Source organism: Panthera pardus, unplaced genomic scaffold, assembly GCF_024362965.1.
Source record: "Panthera pardus isolate Hobbes unplaced genomic scaffold, ASM2436296v1 HiC_scaffold_16, whole genome shotgun sequence".
In the NCBI taxonomy this organism is placed as follows: domain Eukaryota; kingdom Metazoa; phylum Chordata; class Mammalia; order Carnivora; family Felidae; genus Panthera; species Panthera pardus.
In genome coordinates this window covers 50,108-73,379 of record NW_026526721.1, presented here as the reverse complement: position 1 = coordinate 73,379, position 23,272 = coordinate 50,108, and the positions used below count along the sequence as shown (strand labels likewise).

The 23,272-nt window shown below is 42.9% G+C and overlaps 1 protein-coding gene across 1 annotated transcript in view; it reads right to left on the bottom strand.

Annotated features, from left to right (window-relative positions):
- LOC109258113 (aryl hydrocarbon receptor-like) overlaps window positions 1-23,272 on the bottom strand; it is a 65,856-nt gene that overhangs the window by 12,690 nt on the left and 29,894 nt on the right. The window contains exons 4-9 of the mRNA XM_019434704.2: window positions 10,129-10,218; window positions 5,180-5,306; window positions 2,363-2,505; window positions 1,538-1,740; window positions 534-643; window positions 241-382 (exon numbers count right to left, since the gene is read on the bottom strand). Coding sequence (XP_019290249.2) covers window positions 241-382; window positions 534-643; window positions 1,538-1,740; window positions 2,363-2,505; window positions 5,180-5,306; window positions 10,129-10,218 — 815 coding nt within the window. The remainder of the gene's footprint in view (window positions 1-240; window positions 383-533; window positions 644-1,537; window positions 1,741-2,362; window positions 2,506-5,179; window positions 5,307-10,128; window positions 10,219-23,272) is intronic.

Below are 23,272 nucleotides of genomic sequence, written 5' to 3'. Positions count from 1 at the left end.
GATCTCGTTGTACCATACGGGCTTTTAGTTACGTCTTGTTGCACGATTACACTTACGTCGGGACCTTGCTTTTACGACAGGGTCCTCACAGGGGGACCTCAAGGACTTCATTTCTGTCGGGTTTCGCACTGCCGCTGGGCCCCAGCGGACGTCGCGCCCTCACTTACGACTGGTCCCTCCCCCCACCCCCCCACCCCCCCCCCCCCCCCCCCGGCCCCCGTCCCCCGGGGCCGCACTTACGTCAGGGCCCGCTGCCGGGCGACGATGCAGTCGGGCTGGCCGCCACGGAACACCAGGCGGGCGTTGGACTGCACCCACAGCCAGCCGGCCTGCTTGGTGAGCAGCCGGAACACCGTGAGGCCGCTCTCGCCCGTCCTCATCACTGCAGAGAGAGCCTGCGCTCGCATCGGAGCTCGGACGCGCACCTGCCCTCCCTCGGAGCCCTCTGCAGGAGGGGGGGCAGCAGGCGGGGGGAGGATTTGCCCCAGCCCCGCGGGGCGAGGTTGGGCCCTGAGGGCGCCTCCCGAACTCACTCCGCACGTGATTCTCGGCGCAGTGCATCATGTCGGCCGCGTGGATGAACTGGTAGCCCGATCCTTTCCTGCAGAGTTCGCTGTCGGTGTAACCCAGGACCACCTTGCCTCTGTGCAGAGGAGACACCGCACTCCTTTACGTTACGGCCTTGCTGTTCATCCCTCAAACTCCTCACAGTTCTCCGTTGCAGCCTTTTCTGCTTTGTGCCCACCCACCGAAGCGCCCAGGAGCGGTCTTCCCCAGGACACTCCAGGTCCGGCAAGGGTACCCCTCCTGCCACAGGGTTGGAGCAGGACCTTTAAGAGGCCTCCGCACTGACAGGATCGTCTCGGACACTTCTACCACACTTGTAATCCAAAATGCTGTTTAAGCCTGTGCTTACTTGCCTGCGCTGTGGAACAGGGGTCTGTCTGTACCTACAGTTACTCATGTGGGTGAACAAGTGAACTTTGGTTAAGGAGAAGTCCCACAGCTTTCATCAAAGGGCTCTGTGACTCCCCAGCATGCTAAGGACCAGTCTTTGAGTAAGAAATAAAACGTGCATATTATAGTTGTAACAACACATTGAATCACTTGCTTTCTAGAATGTGTTCTAAGGGGCATGTTAATTGATTTCCCCAAGAAAGGTTCAGTGGTCAAATAAAATTTGGGAAAAGTTGGGTCAAACCCAACTAAATTAGACTTTTTATAGTGGGACTTCTTGGGTGTTCACGACGATTAGTTACTAGAAGTCTTTAAGAGGGAGAAAAGTATCACTAAGGATTTGTTCTCTGCGTCACACTAACCTAAACCCCATATTCCCACACGGAAGGTTTGCTACACCGCCCCCATAAGCAGCATCTTTTAAACTAACATTACAGGACCTGTTTGGACAGGATTGGCCAATTGTTCTTGCCTTGCCTTTGGTTCTAGATTCAGGATTTGGGCTAACTAGTAACTAGTAACTAGTGTCCAAGCACTCTTGGTTCCCTAGGAGTCACGATTTCTGGTCAGAGGGTTGTACCTGGAATCACAGGCTATAGGTGTGAAATCCAATTTGTGTTTTGTTTGGAAAAGAAATGTTTTGTTTTGGAGCTCCAAGATGGTGAGTGGCTGGCGAGGTGTTGCAATGGCAAACAGGGTGAGTTGAGGAGACATGAGGATGCCATCTTCTGATCTGTTGTTCTGCCCAGGGAGGAGTTTAAGATGGCCATGGAAATTCAGCTCCTAGAAAAAGCAGACCCCAAATGTAATGAGAAGACAGAAGAGGATGTGAAGTAGCTAAAACAGTTGATACAACTTTCCCTTTATGGAATTCAGAGGGTCCAGTATCCTCCTTGTAGTTGAACAGGTAGGACTCCTCAGTATAGGTGTGTGCAGGCTTGGAGCCTTCTCATTCTGCTCTGCCCATCTGGCCCTGATCATTTTTCATGGCTTCTCCATCCTCCCTTAGGTCCTTGACCCACACAGCCTTTTTCATAGAGCCACAGAGTTGATTGAGCTGTGAGAGGGTGTATGATTCCAGGAATTGAGAGGCACTTTTAGCTGATTTGGGGGATGGTGAAGAAGGTGTATATTAACATCCTGAGTTCACCAGGGATCTCCACTGAGGACTGTACTGTAGGTAACAGGTGTAACTAAATATCAAGTAAACATGTCCCATATCTTAACCAGGCAGAGGAAGGTTCAAAAGACAACCTGGGATTCTGAAATGGCAGTGAGCTGAAGGCCAGATGGCCCTTCCTGGGACGGTGAGGAAGCCTGGCTCACCCCTTGGGCAGTGTTCCATCTGAGCAGAGCCATGCTCTGTTGTAGGAAGTTCCTGAGCCTGTAAGGATAGCGTGATTACCAGAAACCCAGAAGAGTTGTCCAGCAGGCAGCGGAACCGACAGACAAAACTTCTTTCCAGATAGGAGGGGTCCTCCAAGGGCTGATGCTGCAGGCTGTCAGTGGGGGTGCCATTAAGTGAGAGACAGTTCTCTCCAGGCAGAGCTGGGAAGACAGAAAAGTGAGGAAGCTCTATTAGAACACTCTTCACCACAGAGCCAAAATATTTGTAGCTCTGAAAGAAGCTGGTGGGTGGAGAGAATGTGGGATCATAAGCCCTGTGGCCCAGTGAACCTTGGCCTTGCCTGACAGGATGACCTTGATTAGCCACTCAAGCTGGCTTTACAGTGTCATGAGGATCAAGTTAAAAATGAGATGATGTACATAACATACATATCCAGGAACCCTATTTGCTCTACTGTTGAAATACACCTTGGAACTAACCACTTCTCATCACTTATACCTCTATTGTGCTGGCCAGTCTCTCATCAGCTGGGCAGACCGTCTAGGCCGAGAACAGCACAGACCCTGAACCCAGACCTGTTGTATGAATCTGGGCAAGTTATTTAACAACTCTACTGGCCCAAATTTTCTTATCTCTCTTTAAAGAAAGTTATTATGAGAACTACATTTATATATGTAAAGCACTTGGAATAGTGCCTGGCACATTGTAACCTTTATACATTGACTGTTACTCTCGTCATTTTTTTCTTTTCTTGTTTTAACTTTGCCATAGCCTTCTAACTGGTGTTCCTGCTTCTCCCCCTGCCCCTATAGTCTGTTCTCCATTCAGTAGCCAGAGTAACTTTAAAATATAGGTCAGATCATGTCAACTATCTGTTTAGAACTCTCCAGTGGCTTCCTACCTCAAAGTCTATAGTGGCCTGTACCCCTGCACCCCTTTCCCACTCAGTCACCTGCCAGTTTCCCTTTCACTCTCTGTCTGTGCCCTTCTCAGTGTCCTCCTTGCCATTCCTCATCTATGCCAAGTCCACTTCTGCCTCAGGGACTTTGCACCCATGCTATTTCTTGCACCTGCACTGCCCTCCTCCATTTATCCGTAAAAAAGGATGCCACTTTGACTCGTTTTGGAGTGCTGGTTTAGCTTGCTCTCTTCCCTGTCCTAGGGGTTTGTATCCTTTGCAAAGGATAATAAAGGAAAAAACAAACTTTTGGGTTAAATACAAAAGTACCATTGAAGATTCATTAGAAAGTCAAAGAGGCAAAAACCAAATTTGTTATCTTTTGCTATAATTCTCAACCTGACAAGTATGATTATAGTTGTGCTAATGGTTTTGCCTTTGTCACATGAAAATTGATTTGTCTGGACTTTATTCTTCTGCAGAAGAATAAAGTGTAGCAGTCTAGGGAGGAACAAAGGCAGGTTTATGATCTGATAAATTTTACTACTTTTGTAATCTTTAATAAAACCCCTAGCACATGGTACACCATCAATAAATGTTAGAACATATACACACATGTATAAAACATGCAAAATTCCAGGCTATCCATTGTTAGGGACATAATTCAAACTTGGCAGTGTCAGGCAGTGTACAAAAGTCTGAGCTTCACACTTACGTTCCCTTCTCTTTTGACCCTAGCCAGTCAACACGGACATGGGTGGAGACACAGAAACAGCCCGCACAGAGGTCCAAGCTCAATGCTGAGGACAAAGTTCCTCCCTTCAATGAGCTGATAATCTTATGGGAAAGAAAAAAAGTGAAGTCCTATTTTGTGATAAGTAACTTTACTCTGCTGGATTTATGGCTAGTTAAGACAGAATCTTGTGCCGAATGTCTGAAGTAGGAGCAGGCTTTGAAGAGAGATGGACTAAAATCACAGCAGCCAAAGCTGAGTTGAGTTAAAGCTGTATCTTACGAATTTACACAACCATATATTATAGTCAGCCTTGTAAGTTTATTCTTGCTTAATACTTTTGGTTATCTACCACAAAAAGGATGTCGTTAGTGTGCAAATATTGGCACATGGATTCACTTTTTTTTCCTAATTGAAGCCTCTGTTTGAGTATTTTATTTTTTTCTAACCATCCGTCACAACAAAGCACAGAAGAGCCTTTCTTTGCATCCTCTGTGGATGCATTAAGTGTACTCTAAATCCTTGGAGAGGGGTCCTGTGTTGGATTTACAAAATGGCATTTACTTGTAAAGGACAGTATTGCCTTTTGCCTATGGTTTCCCACCAGTTGGCAGAGTAACACGTTATGGCCATAATGGCCACCTAACTTGTATACTCACTAGATACACAAATATGAGTCTGTGCCAGCTTGATCATTGTTCAGAGGATGCACCTGCCTGGGCAAGTGGATATTTCCTCCAGCATGAGTCTTATCACTCACCAACTGGGTCCATCTGGGCAAGCATCACTCTCTTCATCTGAACATTCATTTGTTCAAGCAGCTAATGTTTACTTTGTCTCAGACACTGTTCCAGGCACTGGGAATACATCAGTGAACAAGATCATCAAAAATCCCTCCCTGCCTCCTACTGGTAGTAAAATCAACAGGTACTCATGCCTCATGCATAGTTTCCAGTTCCTAGGAGGATCATATGAGGTCACAGATATGAGATGTAGAGTCCTGTGCCAACGCACACTACCTGATTCGTGAAGGATTGCAGTCCTTCCTCCTCTCTTTCCCTCATATTCGTGGGACTTAGTGAGGGCTCGATCAGTGCTTAATGAAATCTACATCTGAGTGAGAAAGCCTGACTTCCTTATCTAATTTCTTCCTCATGGAAGAAACACATGTACACCGGGTTGAAACACATGTAGAGGATTGATTTTGTATTTGCCCTTTTCCCCCCAAGCCTTCCTGACTTACGGTGGTTGTCCTGCTCTCCCTCTCTGCTGATAGGTGCTGCATCTGGAGGCCAGAGAAATTGGCTCTGGAACATGGCTCTATCCTCCTTGTGGATCAGCTCGAACACACTCTGATAGATGACATCTGACTGCAAAGACCAAGGGGCAGTGTCACACTCCAGGGGATGCTTCTTTCCTTCCTGAGGCCAGGTATGACCTGTTCACCTCCAATGAACCTAAGTCATGTCTAGCACCTCTGATCCTTCCAGGCATCGTGTACTCACCTGTCTTTGTCCCTCCCCATCCTGGGTCTGGTTGGTGCACTGTTTCTGTTTTCCTTCTCTGGTTTTGTACAGCCATCTTATCAGGCTGCTGCTGTCCCCAGACCCCGAAAACATCCATGAGGTGGGCACTCCCATGGTGTTGGAGGCCATGTCTGTATCCTCTCTTGAAAGGGGTGGCAGTGCTTGGGGCCAAGGGAAGAATGACTGTCTAGCAGACAAGGCACAGGTCATTAGCAGGGAGATGTCTGAGGTGGGGACACCCTTTGGAAGCTACTGAATAGCCCTGGAGAGTTGGCTTAAAGTTCTGTGGAAGGAGAATGTTGAGCTCTTCTGGATAACAAAATTAAACTGGATTAGAACAAAAATCTCATTTCCAGGGAGAGCCAAGTTTGTTCTGTCATTTGTTGAAGGAGATGAGTGAATATAAATGCTAATGTATTTATACATTATATAATGTATTCACTCTAAAGAAATGGGCTCAGGGGCACTGCAGGCAGGGGGCTCAGTCGGTTGAGTGTCTGACTCTTGATTTCAGCTCAGGGCATGATCTCATAGTCGTGGGTTGGAGCCCCGTGCTGGGCTGAATGTGAAGCCTGCTTGGGATTCTCTCTCTTTCTGTACCCCTCCGCTGCTTGTTCGCTATCTCAAAATAACTAAGGAAACATAAAAAAAAAAAAAAAAAAAAAAAAGGAAATGGGTTTGGCAATGTAGTGACTTGAATGTGAACAAAATTTAAGGTATCCTATCCCCATACAGATTTTGCAAATATTTTACACATAAGGAGAATGTTAAATTGTTTTCAAGCCAGTTTGCCTTGAGAAATCTTACTGTATTCCTTGTAAATCAAGCAGGTTTAATTTTAAAAATGTAATAAGTCAGAGCGCCTGGGTGGCTCAGTCGGTTAAGCATCCAGCTTCAGCTCAGGTCATGATCTCATGGTTCATGGGTTTGAGCCCCATGTCGGGCTCTGTGCTGACAGCACTGAGCCTGGAGCCTGCTTCAGATTCTGTGTCTCTGTCTCTCTCTGCCCCTCTCCCACTCATTTTCTGTCTCTCTCTCTCTCTCTGACAAAAATAAACATTAAAAAAGTAAGAAAGGTAATGAGTGTCTCTACTGTTGCTTGTAGTGAATAATTTATTAAGTTATGTTTTATTTGAGTATAGTTTGGGATTATTCTTGATCTTCTGAGAGGAATTAAGTGCAGCTGAAAGTTTTCTGTCAGCAATAAAAAGTTTTTCTGGCCCAAATTCTACCCCAAATAAGTTATTCTTCTTCACTCTTCCCCTGCATCTCTGAACCCACACAAAGCATGATCTTTAGAAACCTGTTGTATATAACCATTTTCTGCAATAAATTCAGGGAAAATGAACTTTTCAGGAGCATATCCATCCCAGCACATGGCATGGTGATAAATATTTACAAGCGTCTGGTTTAGCTGATGAAAGGACAGAGACATTGTATGGGCCTCCAGGCTGGAAGGAGGTGAAGGGCCAATGGCATGAAGATTGGAGGGGAAATAACAGAGATGGCAGCATGGGGGCTGAGGCCAAGGGAGGTGGGCTTCCAGGGGACCACCAGGGCAAAACAGAACAGACAGCATGGAGGAATGCAACAGTGCTCTGACAGTGCCCAGCACCCGACACATCCGTGCTCCCTGCTTCTACCTGGTCGAACTCTAAAAGCCATACACAGCACTGGTGTGGGAGAGCTGTGCACAGAGGCAGAGGCCACAGGCAGTGACCCTGACTTCTCTCCTGTTCACCCACATTGCTGTCATTCTGTCTGCAGCTGTTTTCACTGCCCCTGGAGGTTCTGAACTGGAAAGGCATCACAGCAGGGCAGCCCTGCCTCCCCTAACCACACTGGACAGAGAAACCCATTGCATTTCTTGGATATGAAGGGCTTTAGCCAAGTTTATTTTTTTCTTTCTTTTGTAAAGTCTTCTTATAAGGGTCCCTATCTCTGAACCCTCCCTCACATCACATTTGTCCTCAGCAAGGGCAAGGAGGCAGAAAGTTCGATGCTGACAGTGTGGGTGTGGCAAGTGCTCAGGCCTCAGGTCTGTCTTTGACAAATAAAACTCCTTCTCAGATTCTCAGCTGAAAATCAGATACAGCATAATGGTACTGACTGACATTTTTTCTAAAGGAAAGGTGAAAAGACCGTAAAACTTCTCAGCAAGTGTCTTTTCATCACAAGTGAGGCGTAAGTCCAGAGCTGGTGTGGGGTATGCTGCGCACATCCATGAGTGCAAGGTGGGCATGGGAATATGTGAGGAATGGAGATGGAGGGATTTTGAGTCTTCCTATTGCCTTGATTTCAGAAAACCTTCTGTTGCTATGGCATTTTATGAACCCCTTACACAGCATGGTATTCTTGGTGAGCAATGCACTTGCACAAGCATTGCTGTTTTTCAGTCTGCACGGCAGTTGTGTGGAGCATGGAATGTCTTCCCTCAGCATCAGCAATGAAAATGCCCTTCAGGTCTCCAGCTGCAGGGAGTATAACTGAGACACGTCCCAGCTGCTGCCCACTAAAATCCACTGTGGCGGCAACTGTAAGGCAGGCCTGCTCCTGGGAGATGGGACTTCTCTGATGGGCAACTTGGCCATGAGGGCTCCCCTTTGGCCTGTTCAGCTTCCTGAGAGCTGTACAGTCGGCTAACTCTCCTTGCCAGGGTCAGGTCAGAATTTTTAGGACATACAATTTTTACACCCTTGCAGGAACTTCAGAAAATGCGACAAACTAAATGCTGGGATGGCTCTTAGAGGCTGGAAAAAGCCAGTGGTCAGTGAGAGGGTAATACCAGAGTTGTCCTGGCAGATGGCAGAGAAAGGGACAAAAAGGCTGAGGGAAATGGGTGTGGTGGAATGAATGCAATTCATCAGTTCAGAAGACCCACCAGAGATTGCATACCATGGGAGGGCCCAGGGACATACCACACACCAAGGCCTACAGGAGTGCACTACTGGAGGGGCACCATCATAAGAAATTTGGTAGTAAGGTGACTGTTCTTTTCAGGTCAGGGCTGATGGTAGGAGAGGAAGACACTGGGGTGGGCTCATGAATGTCCATTGGGATGATGGAGCCCTGAAGTAAGAGAGGTCAGATGGCAGCAATTACTGACCAAGCCTGTAGGCTTCAATTACAGTGGTGGCCAGCAAGGTAGAAGAAATAATCAAGGGGGCTTGGACCATAGGGAGTTGTGGAGATGGTTAATAGAGCATGGCATCCCAAGGGGCAAAAGAGATGGGCAGCCAACAACGATGCTGCTTAACATCTACAATTAAAGGCAACAAAGGAGGGTCAGTAGGCTGGGGGCTGTTACCTTGATGAAAAATGACAATCCTTTGCTCAGTTTCTGGACCTGAGACAAATTTCAGATCTGAAATCCACTGGCTGAAGAGGGGGCATGGTCCCTAGGAGGAAGGGCCCTACAATGCCATGGTAAGATATTGACCATACCTTCTATCCAACAGCACCACTGTCCATGACCTCCTTGAGATATGATATTGCATGTGATTTACTATCTTGACTGGAGTCAGTTTGGGGGTAGGTTCAGGTAGTTTCAGGTAGTTTCAGGGGTTTCCCCTTGGCATTTTATATTTTGATATATCTCACTCCATGAGCCAAGGACCCAGTCTGGGGGTTACACCAGCTGTCAACTAGATTGATTCCAATTACATGCTTATGGAATGGGTAAATGACCACTGGGTGGGTCCTGACACTTTGTGGGTTTGCTGTGAGCCAGACTTTAGCTGGCACTTCAGGTATTATCTGGCCCCCATGGACCTTCACCCTGATGTGAGGACCATGACGGCACTGGATACCGGGACTCAGACCCCTCAGTAGTGAAGGTTTGCATCACACCTCTAGCTAAGCCATCAAGATGTGCTGAGGTGATGGCTGAGGGTGAGAAGAATTCAGAATGGAGAGCAGAGGAGTTCCAGGTGCTACCCTGAGACCAGCTGGAGTTTGTCCCACTCACCTCTCTTTTTTGAGGTTCCCCCAGGGAGAGAGGCTCATAGGAACCAAGGAGGATTTGCTCCGCAAACCCTGGTGGAGGAGTAGACTTGTGAAGCACAAGAAGTGAGTGTGATGGCCATGATAATGTGCCTCTTAGGTTTCTGACTGAGGTTATTGTAAGGTTGCCTCTCTTTGATGTACCACTTGTTTGTGCTGGGGCCACAATTCCTACGGATTGCCCCCAGCCAGTGACTGAGCATGATAGGGACACCAAGGCAGGCCTGTTCCTGGGAGAAGAGGAGCTTGCCTGCCGCATGACTTTGGATTGAGGAGGTCCCACTGGCCCTGCACTGCAGTAGAAGACTCTTCCACCCACCCCCGTTCCTTCCTGGTCTCTTGCCCAAGGGACAGACCTGCTTTCCCCAACCCCTGCTCCCTCTTGGGTCCTCCCAGGATTTTCTCCTGAGAAATCTCTTGTTCATCTCATCCTACCTTGGCATCTGCTTCTCAGAGGATATGGGTTACCATGCCCTCCACTGGATGAAAGAAGCCAGTGCTCTAGGAAGGCTCAGTCAAAGACATATGACGTACATGTGTGGGACTGAGATGGAGACCCAGGTCTTCAAAGTTCCATTACAGCCCCATGTAGACAAGCATTACATGGCCCTGCCTCACCCCCTAGATTTGCCAAACTCTTCAACTGAAAAATAAAACCACTCACTTGATGAAATCCCAAGTAGTCCTGGACCGTGGGAGAGACGTATAAAACATAGCCATCCTCTGTAACTGCCATGAGGAAGCCGTTGAGGGCCTGGGGAGAGGCAGAGAAGAGTTAGTTTAGATTTTTCCTCATTTCTGTCTTGTGGAGCTCCCGAGGGCTGGGATCAGGGTTGTTAGGTGTTTCTGTGAGCTTTCTTTTGGTGCCACTCATACCCTGATTGGTCACTTTTAAAGCAGGGCCTGGGATATCTGGTTACAAATATCTGCTCACTCATGCCAGCTCCCAAAAGAAGGCACAGTGTGTGTGTGTGTGTGTGTGTGTGTGTGTGTGTGAGGCATCAAAGTAGAGCCAAATTCCAGCTTCAGTCTATTGAGAACACTGCAAACTGAATTAAACAAATACACATGCACATGGGCTGTTTTCCCCTCTGCATCTCTGTTGTGGGTCCCACCCTTTGGTTACACAAATCCATTGAAGTCTTCTCATCTGTAGTGGACGAAAAAACTGCTTGTTGTCTATCAGCTGAGGCTGCATGTTGGTCTCACCCCAACAGGTGGCTAAAAAAAGTGCTTATTGATCCTCCAACCCCTTCTGGGAGCCACCCTATTAGAAACTTGCAAAGTATACATTTTTAACCATTTCCTCAGCAGATCCTAAGGAGGCATCCAATCTTAGGACATGGTTTTGGTTGTGACTGAGATGCATTTTAATTTTAAGCTTTCAGTTGGAAACATTTTTCTATACTTATGTCAGGGAAACATATACCTGTAGTTTAAAGCCACTCCCCATCCCCAACATTTCCAGGTACAAATTACAAACAAATGCTCATTAGGAAAACTGTATTTATTCAGCGGTATTTATTGAACACACATGTTCCCAAATCTAAGCCCAAGCCAAATGTGACAAACAGCCATTGACCTCCAGGAGAAAAGAATTTACGTGGGAGACAGGCTCAGTGGGGAGCACAGAGAACAAACAACACAATGCAGCCTGCTGTGCATTTCACAGCAAGATGTAGGGGCTTTGGGGGTCTAGAGTTCACAGAGGAAGGTGGGATCTGGGCCCTGGCAAGAAGCCAGAGCTTGGCCTCAAGACTGCAGGTGGTTTAGCTTGAAGGAAAAGAGCATTCCTGGGGTGGGGTGTTGGGGGGGCGCGGAAGGACGTATGTGCCAAGTTTAAGGTGCTGAGTGACTTCCATGTACTGACCATAGAAGAGAGTGTAAGAAGGTGAGTATCAAAATCTTTTCAGAAGTTATTTATGGTGGTGTGATTTTTGCCTATCTTTATAATTTTCAAATATGAATAAGCTCATTTTTTTAAAGAATATGAACACATGAGCTTGTGGATGGGAAGAGATGTGCCTGGAAGAGGCACTAACCTTGTGTGGTGGGAATAGACAGGACTTCACAACATTCCATCTCAAAATATCCCATTTTACCTGCTGTCTGGTCCCCATGGTGGGGACTCTGAGAACCCTGCATGCCTTGGGAAGAGGTGATTTAACAAAAAAATGGAGGACTCTTCCTGACATTTTTGTTTCAAAGGCCAAGTTCTCAGGCATCAACAAAGGAAAGACTTAATGGGTCAGTCAAGACAAGAGCCTGGCCAGTGCTGGGTGACAGGACATCAGCACAGCTCCCTGCCCATGAGACTTGAGAGGGCCTCCAGTCTATGTGAGTAAAGATTCAAGAGAGAAGTGAAGAGAGCTTATATGCTGGGAGGTCCTGAGAAAGCTCAGGAAGGTGGGCATGAGGGCTGTTCTCCCCCATGGAGGATGGCAGAAACCCCAGATAGATTTGAGGTTTGAGGGGCTTTAGAGAAAATATTTTTTATGTTTCTGCACACTTAGGGGTTCTGAGGAAACCTTACTGAGACCTGGGAACATGGGGTCATCCTGGGTTGTAAAAATGTAGACAATGGTCTTATTGTTACCCTAGAAAAGCTTATTTACATTGCAAATGGTTAGAGTAATAACTCATGAACCTTTCCAAGGGTTTTATCCTTCTTTTCAGGAGGGGAGGGTAACAGCTTGTGTTTAATTTTTTTTCTATTTTTTAAAAATTTGATTTAATTAGTTTATATCCAAGTTAGTTAGCATATAGTGTAACAGTGATTTCAGGAGTATATTCCTTAATGCCTCTTACCCATTTAGTCCACCCCCCCCCCACAACCCCTCCTGCAACCCTGTGTTCATTCTCCATATTTAAGAGTCTCTTATGTTTTGTCCCCCTCCCTGTTTTTATATTATTTTTGCTTCCCTTCCCTTCCCTTATAAAGTCCTCATATGAGTGAAATCATATGATATTTGTCTTTCTCTGACTGACTAATTTCATTTAGCATAATACCCTCCAGTTCCATCCATGTACTTGCAAATGGCAAGATTTCATTCTTTTTGATTGCTGAGTACTACTCCATTGTATATATATATACCACATCTTCTTTATCCATTCATCCATTGATGGACATTTGGGCTCTTTCCATACTTTGGCTATTGTTGATAGTGCTGCTATAAACATTGGGGTGCATGTGTCCCTTCGAAACAGCATACCTGTATCCCTTGGATAAATACCTAGTAGTGCAATTGCTGGGTTGTAGGGTAGTTCTATTTTTAATTTTTTGCATTCCCACAGGCAGTGCAAACATCTTTGCCAACATCTGTTGTTGCTGGAGTTAATGTTAGCCATTCTGACAGGTGTGAGGCGGTATCTCATTGTGGTTTTGATTTTTATTTTCTTGGTGGCAAATGATGTTCATCATTTTTTCGTTGTCGGTTGGCCATCTGGATGTCTTCTTTGGAGAAGTTTCTGTTCATGCCTTTTGCCCATTTCTCCACTGGACTATTTGTTTTTTGGGTGTTGAGTTTGTTAAGTTCTTTATAGATTTTGGACACTAACCGTTTATCTGATATGTTGTTTGCAAATATCTTTTCCCATTCCGTCGGTTGCCTTTTAGTTTTGTTGATTGTTTCCTTCACTGTGCAGAAGCTTTTTATTTTGATGAGGTCCCAATAGTTCATTTTTGCTTTTGTTTGCTTTTGTAAGAAGTTGCTGCGGCCAAGATAAAAGAGGTTTTTGCCTGCTTTCTCCTCGAGGATTGTGATGGCCTCCTGTCTTACATTTAGGTCTTTCATCCATTTTGAGTTTATTTTTGTGTCTGGTATAAGAAAGTGGTTCAGGTTCATTTTTCTGCATGTCACAGTCCAGTTTCCCCAGCACCACTTGCTGAAGAGACTGTCTTTATTCCATTGGATATTCTTTCCTGCTTTGTCAAAGATTAGTTGGCCATATGTTTGTGGGTCCGTTTCTGGGCTCTCTATTCTGTTCCATTGATCTGAGTGTCTTTTGTGCCAGTACCATACTGTCTTGATGATTACAACTGTGTAGTATAGGTCGAAGTCCGGGATTGTGATGCCTCCTGCTTTGGTTTTCTTTTTCAAGATTGCTTTGGCTATTTGGGGTCTTTCCTGGTTCCATACACATTCTAGGATTGTTTGTTGTAGCTCTGTGAACAATGCTGGTGTTATTTTGATAGGGATTGCACTGAATATGTAGATTGCTTTGGGTAGTATTGACATTATAACAATATTTGTTCTTCCTATCCAGGAGCATGGAATATTTTTCCATTTTTTTGTTTCTTCTTCAATTTCTTTCATAAGTTTTCTATAGTTTTCAGTGTATAGGTTTTTCACCTCTTTGGTTAGATTTATTCCTAGATATTTTATGGTTTTTGGTGCAATTGTAAATGGGATCGATTCCTTGATTTCTCTTTCTGTTGCTTCATTGTTGGTGTATAGGAATGCAACCGATTTGTGTACATTGATTTTATATCCTGCAACTTTGCTGAATTCATGGATCAGTTCTAGCAATTTTTTGGTGGAATCTTTTGGGTTTTCCATGCAGAGTATCATGTCATCTGTGAAGAGTGAAAGTTTTACCTCCTCCTGGCTGATTTGGATGCCTTTTATTTCTTTGTGTTGTCTGACTGCAGAGGCTAAGACTTCCAATACTATGTTGAATAACAGTGGTGAGAATGGACATCCTTGTCTTGTTCCTGACCTTAGGGAGAAAGCTCTCAGTTTTTCCCCATTGAGGATGATATTAGCGTTGGGTTATTCATATATGGCTTTTATGACCTCCAGGTATGATCCTTCTATCCCTACTTTCTTGAGGGTTTTTATCAAGAAACGATGCTGTATTTTGTCAAATGCTTTCTCTGCATCTGTTGAGAGGATCATGTGGTTCTTGTCCTTTCTTTATTGATGTGATGAATCACACTGATTGTTTTGTAGATATTGAACCAGCCCTGCATCCCAGGTATAAATCCCATTTGGTCATGGTGAATACTTGTTTTAATGTATTGTTGGATCTGGTTGGCTAATATCTTGTTGAGGATTTTTGCATCCATGTTCATCAGGGAAATTGGTCTATAGTTCTCCTTTTTAGTGGGGTCTCTGTCTGGTTTTGGAATCAAGATAATGTTGGCTTCATAGAAAGAGTTTGGAAGTTTTCCTTCCATTTCTACTTTTTGGAACACCTTCAAGAGAATAGGTGTTAACTCTTCCTTAAATGTTTGGTAGAATTCCCGTTGAAAGCCATCTTGCCCTGGACTCTTGTTTTGGGGAGATTTTTGATTATTAATTCGATTTCCTTACTGGTTATGGGTCTGTTCAAATTTTCTATTTCTTCCTGTTTCTGTTTTGGTAGTGTATATGTTTCTAGGAATTTGTCCATTTCTTCCAGAATGCCCATCTTATTGGCGTATAATTGCTCTAATATTCTCTTATTATTGTTTTTATTTCTGCTGCGTTGGTTGTGATCTCTCCTCTTTAATTCTTGATTCTATTTACTTGGGTCCTTTCCTTTTTCTTTTTGATCAAACTGGCTAGTGGTTTATCAATTTTGTTAATTCTTTCAAAGAACCAGCTTCTGGTTTCATTGATCTGTTCTACTGTATTTTTGGTTTTGATAGCATTAATTTCTGCTCTGATCTTTATTATTTCCTGTCTTCTGCTGGTTTTGGGTGTTATTTGCTGTTCATTTTCCAGCTCTTTAAGGCGTAGGGTTAGGTTGTGTATCTGAGACCTTTCTTCCTTCTTTAGGAAGGTGTGGATTGCTATATAGTTTCCTCTTATGACTGCCTTTGCTGCGTCCCAGAGGTTTTGGGCTGTGGTGTTATCCTTTTCATCGGCTTCCATGTACTTTTTAATTTCCTCTTTAACTTCTTGGTTAGCCCATTCGTTCTTTAGTAGGATGTTCTTCAGTCTCCAAGTATTTGTTACCTTTCCAAATTTTTTCTTGTGGTTGATTTCGAGTTTCATAGTGTTGTGGTCTGAAAATATGCACGGTATGATCTCAATCTTTTGTACTTACTTAGTGCTGATTTGTGTCCCAGTATGTGGTCTATTCTGGAGAATGTTCCATGTGCACTGGAGAAGAATGTATATTCTGCTGCTTTAGGATGAAATGTTCTGAATATATCTGTTAAGTCCATCTGGTCCAGTGTGTCACTCAAAGCCATTGTTTCCTTGTTGATTTTCTAATTAGATGATCTGTCCATTGCTGTTAGTGGGGTGTTGAAGTCCCCTAGTATTATGGTATTATTATCAATGAGTTTATGTTTGTGATTAATTGATTTATATATTTGAGTGCTTCCACATTATAGCATAAATGTTTATAATTGTTCTTCTTCGTGGATAAGCCCCTAATTATGATATAATGCCCTTTTCATCTCTTGTTACAGTCTTTATTTTAAAGTCTAGATTGTCTGATATAAGTATGGCTACTCTGGCTTTCTTTTGTTGACAATTAGCGTGATAGATGGTTCTCCATCCCCTTACTTTCAATCTGAAGGTGTCTTTAGGTCTGAAGTGGGTCTCTTGTAAACAGCATATAGATGGATCTTGTTTTCTTATCCATTTGGTTACCATATGTAATGATTTTGATTGGAGGGTTTAGTCCATTGATGTTTAGAGTGAGTACTGAAAGATTTGAATTTATTGCCATTATGTTGTTTGTATGGTTGGAGTCTGGGGTGTTCTCTGGTCCTTTCTAGTGTTTGTTGTTTTCGGTATTTATGTATGTATGTATGTATGTATGTATGTATGTATTTTTTCCTCTTTTCTCCCCTCAGAGAGTCCCCCTTAAAATTTCTTGTAAGTCTCGTTTACTGGTTATAAACTCCTTAAATTTTGTTTGTCTGGGAAACTTTTAATCTCTCCTTCTATTTTGAATGGCAGTCTTGCTGGATAAAGAATTCTTGGCTGCATATTTTTCTGATTCAGCATATTGAATATATCCTGCCACTCCCTTCTGGCCTGCCAAGTTTCTGTGGATAGGTCTGCTGCAAACCTGATCTGTTTTCCCTTGTAGGTTAAGGGAAAAAAGAACTTTTTTTCCCTTGCTGCTTTCATGATTCTTTCCTTGCCTGAGTATTTTGTGAATTTGACTATGATATGCCTTGTTGATGGTTGGTTTTTGTTGAATCTCATAGGAGTCCCCTGTGCTTCCTGGATTTTGATGTCTGTGTCTTTTCCCAGGTTAGGAAAGTTTTCCACTGTGATTTGCCCACGTAACACTTCTACCCCTTTTTCTCTCTCTTCATCTTCTGGGACCCCTATGATTCTGATGTTCTTCCTTTTAAATGAGTCACTGATTTCTCTAATTCTTAAATCGTGCTCTTTTGCTATAGTCTCCCTCTTTTATTCTGTGTCATTATTCTCCATAAGTTTGTCCTCTATATCGCTGATTCACTGCTCTGCCTCATCTATCCTTGCCGCCATGGTATCCATTCGAGATTGTAGCTCAGTTATAGCATTTTTTATTTCATCCTGACTAGCGTTTACTTCTTTTATCTCCTCAGAGAGGGATTCTAATCCATTTTCGACTCCAGCTAGTGTTCTTATTATGTGATTCTAAATTCTGGTTCAGGGGCACCTGCGTGGCTCAGTTGGTTAAGCATCTGACTTCAGCTCAGGTCATGATCTTGCCATCCGTGAGTTCGGGCCCCACGTCGGGCTCTGTGCTGACAGCTCAGAGCCTGGAGCCTGTTTCAGAATCTGTGTCTCCCTCTCTCTCTGCCCCTCTCCTGCTCATGCTCTGTCTCTCTGTGAAAAATGAATAAACCTTAAAAACAATTTAAATTCTGGTTTAGACATCTTGCTTGTATCTGTGTTAGTTAAGTCCCTGGCTGTCATTTCTTCCTGCTCTTTCTTTTGGGGTGAATTCCTTCATTTCATCATCTTGAAGGAAGAAAAGGAATTAATGAGGTAAAAAAATAAAAAAAATTAAAATAAAAAAATTAACAACAACAACAACAACAACAACACACACACAAATCAAATAAATGATGCTAGATCCTAGGTGTGTTTTGGTCTGGGTGTTGAAAGGGGCATGATAGATTAGAGAAAAAAGGGGAAGAAAAAAAAAGGAAATTGTCTGAAAATTTGAAAAAATGAATACACTGAAATAGAATAAAATGAAATGATGGAAGTAAGATAGAATTTGAAAAATTTACATAAAATAAAGTTGAAAAACATTAAAAATATTTTAATAAAAATTGAAAATAAAGACAGATTATTTCTTTCTGTATTCAAAAAAAAGAAAAGAAACGAAAAAGAGAGGAAAAAAAAGAAAATTGAATAGGTGGACCAGCGAACAGACTGAAATACGATTGAAATTACTTGGTTTTCCATAGAAGTCAAACCATGAAGCGCATTGTAGTCTGTAAACTAAGCAGGTGGAGAGACTTGTGTTCCTGAAGAGCAAGGTTGGCCCAGTTAGGCAGGGCTTAGTGTAATGGCTCCATCCTCCATTAGTTTTTGCTGCTTAGCTTAATGGGGTGGATTGTTGTGGTGCTTGTAGGTGGTGTATGCACATGTGCAGGAACGGTGAAAATGGCGTCACTCAGCTACCAGGTCTCTAGTATTGGAACTCTGTTCTCTCCGATCAGCAATTGTGCACCCGTCCTTTGTCTCCGGCTTCTGTCCACTCCCCACGTTTACACTGTCTGTGACCAAGCCCCAGGCAGCACCTCCCTCCTGGATTTTATCTCAGATGTAGCTATGTTTGCTGACCCCTCACTTCTGAGGGACTGTGGCTTTGACCTGTTCTGACCCTCTATGGAGTGTCTCACCAAGCAATGGCCGGGTGCTGGCTGCACCCAGGAATGTTCGCAGGACCAAGCTGCTGCCGATGCCCAGAGACTGCGGCTGGGTGCCAGCCTGCCCCAGAAAAAGTTCACGCGATCATGTATCAGCAGCGTTTCAGGGATTATGGAAAATCACAACACACATCTGGCACCAGGCTTCACCCTTAATGACCTTGTTCCAGCACCAGCAAATGTGGTTGTTCTCCTGGGTCCACTTGGGTCTTTGCCTGTGTGGGGGCCACACAGCCTCTACCAGATGTCCTCCCAGCAGGGGAACTGCCTTTCCCCTTGTGGCCTGAAGACCCCTGGACTCCACTCTGCTCCTGGGGGTTCGTCCTTCTCACCAGAGCACCTCCAGTTATTGAGCTGCGGAGTTTCAGACTGCGCCCCCCCTGTTTATAGAGTCTTAAAGGAGTTTAAACACTCTCCTTTCTCCTTTCTCCTTCATTAGTTCAGTCCCTGCGGCTGTTTACACTTTTCCACTTTCTCTCCAACTGCTTTTGCGGTGGGGGGGTGCTTTTCCCATATTCTCCCCCACTGTTTCCATTCTCTCTCCACAAGCAAAAACAGCTCCCTGCCCTCTGTGGCTTCTCTCTCCCCCAGTTCACCTCTCCACACCATGTACCTTCTGAGTTCTGTGGTTCTGGTTGTGCAGATTGTTGTGTTAATCCTCAAATCAGTTTTCTAGTGTGCAGGATGGTTTAGTGTTGGTCTGGCTGTATTTCATGGAGGCAAGATGCAAAAAAACCTTCCATGCTCTTCCGCCATCTTGGCTCCTCCCAACAGCTTGTGTTTAAATGCCTAAATCAGTATTTTTGCATTCCTTGCCCATAATACAGGCTCAAAAGAGTAGAGTAAACTCCACTTTTATCTCATTGCCTAAGAGCAAGGAATGGGGGCTCAGGAGAACCACATGATTATTGTTTGCTTGTAAGTAAATAATAGTTAATGTGTTCTGCTCCAGAAACCTCAGGTATGCATTCAGGATTGTGGAAATAAAGGAACACCAACCAAATGAGAAAAGCAGAGGCTATTTATTCAGAGCTTGCTGCAGCAAGGGAGTCAGCCATGGTCACTTGAGTTTTAGCAGAGACTCAAAGGCAGAGAGAGGAGTAGGAAAGCTTCCTAGTGGAGAAAAGGGATGGCTTTAGATGGGGCTTGTTTGGAGGCTGTTCACATGGGGAAGCTGGAGATGCCTAACTAGAGGCAGGGCCTACTATGTGACTGGTCAGGGGAGCATTTGGCTTTCTTTCATTGGTTGTAAGTTAGAAGGAGGGAGAACAATTAGGGAAGCTGTCAGTTATTCATCAAGTCCTGGCCATTCTGGGCCAATTGTTACAGAAATTGTCCTGCTTCCTGAATGCTACTAGAGATAGCAGTCTGATTTTCTATAAGTCTTACTGAAAGTAGGCTTGCTTCTGGGATAAATGTTTATTTTAGACAAGGGTTTGGTTTCCTGGGAAGGCTGTTGTAGGTTGTGAGTCAAAGTTCTATTTTTACATATGTCCTGAGCATTGTCTGTTTGTATATTCAGTCTCCTAGGATAAGTGTAATAGGGTTAATGAAAGAGTAAAAGTCTCTCTTCCTGGGTAAGATCTAAGAAGTGATTATTTGGTGAGTCTAGCCAGAGGATTCCTGTGACCTGTCACAGTGTTTTCTCAGTCCAGAGAGGGTAGGAGAACATAAATTATCCTGAACCTTGAGGAGACTAGTGGTCAGGAATAAGGAAGCCAGAAGGGACTGCATGGATGCATGTCCAGAGAACAGGAGGGAACAGGAGCCCTCAGAAGTTGCCGGCATAGACAACTCTGATGAGATACCTTCCACCCCTCAAACTTTAATGCTATGCATGTCCCCATGCACTTAGATCAACTTCAAGAAAGAGAATAGGGAATTCATGAACTGACAGAGGCTTCAAGTATTAAGTTTTAGAAAACCAGAGGGAGCTATGGTTCTTGCACACCTCAGTTTGTGACCTGAGATGGTCATTCACACTCATAATGATGATGATGATGATGATGATGATGATGACGACAATGGTAATAGCAATGCTGCTGGAGAACATCACATTCTCCTTTCTCCTTATTACAGTGTTACTATATAATCATATCTATCATTGTTTTGGTTACTTTCCATCTACTCTCAAACTCTTTACTCTTCTCACGATTCATGGAGTTCAAGTGGGCAAATTATAAACCTCTTAACAGTCAACTTTCTGCCTCCTCTATGTCTGTGCCCTCACTTTTTCCCACTTTACATTCATGACCATGGATCTTAAAGGACCTCTGATGCTACTTAAAAGTCCTGTTAGGTTCTCTGTTCCATTCACTCTTTCATTCTCTTAGGTGACTATTTCACACCTTTCCTCTCTTCTCAAATCTCCAATACCTCTTTTCCTGTCTCACTCTCTGTCTTGCTTCCTGTTGCACTGAAAATAAAAAGCAATTAGAATAAAATGACAAGATCCCCCCCCCCTTCCTGTCTACTTTTATTTGGGTCTATATTCTTTGCATTCCCCCTTGTTACAGTGGGCAAACTCTTCATCTTCCAAGCCAAGCCCAACCTTTCCACGCACTGGTACACTAGATCCTACCCACACTTTCTCAGGCAGTTCTAAATAATACAAAAATATGTCTTAATACTCTGTTATTTCTATGGAATGGGAAAAGGGAAATTCAAACAATTAAGCAGTTCTTATATAGGAGATGTGAGAACAATGCAGATTATAAATGTGGTATTTAAAAATAACTCTAGACATTTTTCAAGTAAATAAAGGGTGACAGTTTAGGAAAAATAAAATAACATACTTCTGTCCTGTCTTACAGGATCAACATATAATACCCAGCAGAGGGGTGCCTTAATTTATGAACTTAAAAAAAACTCTGACTATCCTATTTCTCCTTGGAAGTAGTATTAAGTGGCACCAATCTGCATACAACCCTTTTGTTTTTAAACTGATGTATAAACACACAGAGAAATGCACACACATTAAGTGTATAGTTTGATGAGTTTTTGGCAAATGCATTCATTTTCCTTACCCAGATATAGAATATTTCCACAATCCCAGAAAGTTCACTCGTGACTCTTTTCTAGTCAGTCTCTACCTCTCTTCATTCCTAATGAGGTGCCCACTATTGTGATTTCTATCAACATATATTAGTGTTGCATGTTTTCTAATTTCATATAAATGGGTATAGTATATGTTCTTATGCCTGCTTTTTTCATTCGACATAAGGTTTTTGGAGGCTTATGCATGTTGAATGTATCAGTGATTCCTTCTTATTGTTGAGTAGTATTCCATTACACAAACATTCCATAATTTGTTTTTCCATTCTCCTGGTTTATAAAAATGTGATTATGATGATTTGATTATGATTGATTATAATTTGGGTTCTTTTGTATTTATCTTGCTTCAATTTAATTGTGTCCTTATGGCTCTGTGGGTTGATATTTTTCATCAAAGTTGGAAAAATTTCAACCATTATTTATTCAAATATTTTTTCTACACAATCTTTTCCTGTCTTCATTTCTTTTGTAACTCCAATTGCATGTATACTAGACGGCTTGTTAGTGTTCCAGAAGTTACTGAGACAATTTTAATTTTCTTCTATATTTTTTATGATTCAATGAGGATGCTTGCCATTGACTTGTCTTAAAATTCACTTACCTTTCTTCTGCTGAATATAATCTGTTGTGAGTCCATCAAGTCATTTTCTATTTAGATATGCTATGTTTTCAGTTCTAGAATTTCTATCTGGTTCTTTTTTATAGTTTCTATTTTTTTTTATATTCTTATGTTACTTTTTATGTCCATCTTTCCTTTTAAATCACTGAGCATATTTACAATAGCTATTTCAAAGTGTTCATCTGTGAATTGCAGCTTTGGTGTCATATCTAGATTTGTGTCTTACTTTTTATTCTTAATTATGGGTCATATTTCTGTTTCCTTGTATGTCTAGCAGTTTTTGACTCCATGCTGGAAATTATGATGCTACTTTAAAAAATGTTGATTCCAGACCTTCTGAAAGATGTGAAGTGATATCTCATGGTAGTTTTGATTTGTAGTTCCCTGATTATGAGCCGTGTTGAATGTATCTGTTGGCCATCTGCTTGTCTTCTTTGGAAAAATGTCTATTCATGTCTTCTGTCCATTTCTTAACTGGATTAGTCATTTTTTGGGTCTTGACTTTGATAAATCTTTATATATTTTGGATACTTGCTAACTCTTTATCAGATAGGTCATTTGCAGTGATCTCATAACATTCCATAGGTTGCCTTTCAGTTTTGTTGGTTGTTTTCTTCACTGTGCAGAAGCTTTTATATTGATGAACTCCCAATAGTTTATGTTTTCTTTTGTTTGCCTTGCTTCAGGATACATATCTAGAAAAAAGTTGCCAAAGATGTCAAAGAAGTTACTGCCTGTGCTTTCTTCTAGGATTTTTATGGTTTCAGGTCTCAGGTCTCACATTTAGGTCTTTCATCCATTTTGAATTTATTTTTGTGTATGGCGTAAGAAAGTGGTCCTGTTTCATTCTTTTGCATGTTGCTATCCTGTTTTCCCAACATCATTTGTTGAAGAGCCTACCTCTTTTCCCATTGGATATTCTTTCCTGAATTGTCAAAGATTAATTGACTGTATAGTTGTGGGCTCATTTCTGGGTTTCTGTTCTGTTCTATTGATCTATGTGTCTATTTTTGTGCCAGTAACATAACTGTTTCATACTATAACTTGAAGTCTAGAATTATACCTCCAGCTTTGCTTTACTTTTTCAAGACTGCTTTGGCTATTCAAGGTCTTTTGTGGTTCCATACAAGTTTTTGGATTGCTTGTTCTAGCTTTGTGAAACATGCTGTTGGTATTTTGATAGGAATTGCATTAAATGTGTAGATTGCTTTGGGTAGTATAGACATTTTAGTGACAATTGTTCTTCCAATCCATGAGCATGGAGTGTCTTTCCATATCTTTGTGTCTTCTTCAATTTTTTCATAAGTGTTTATA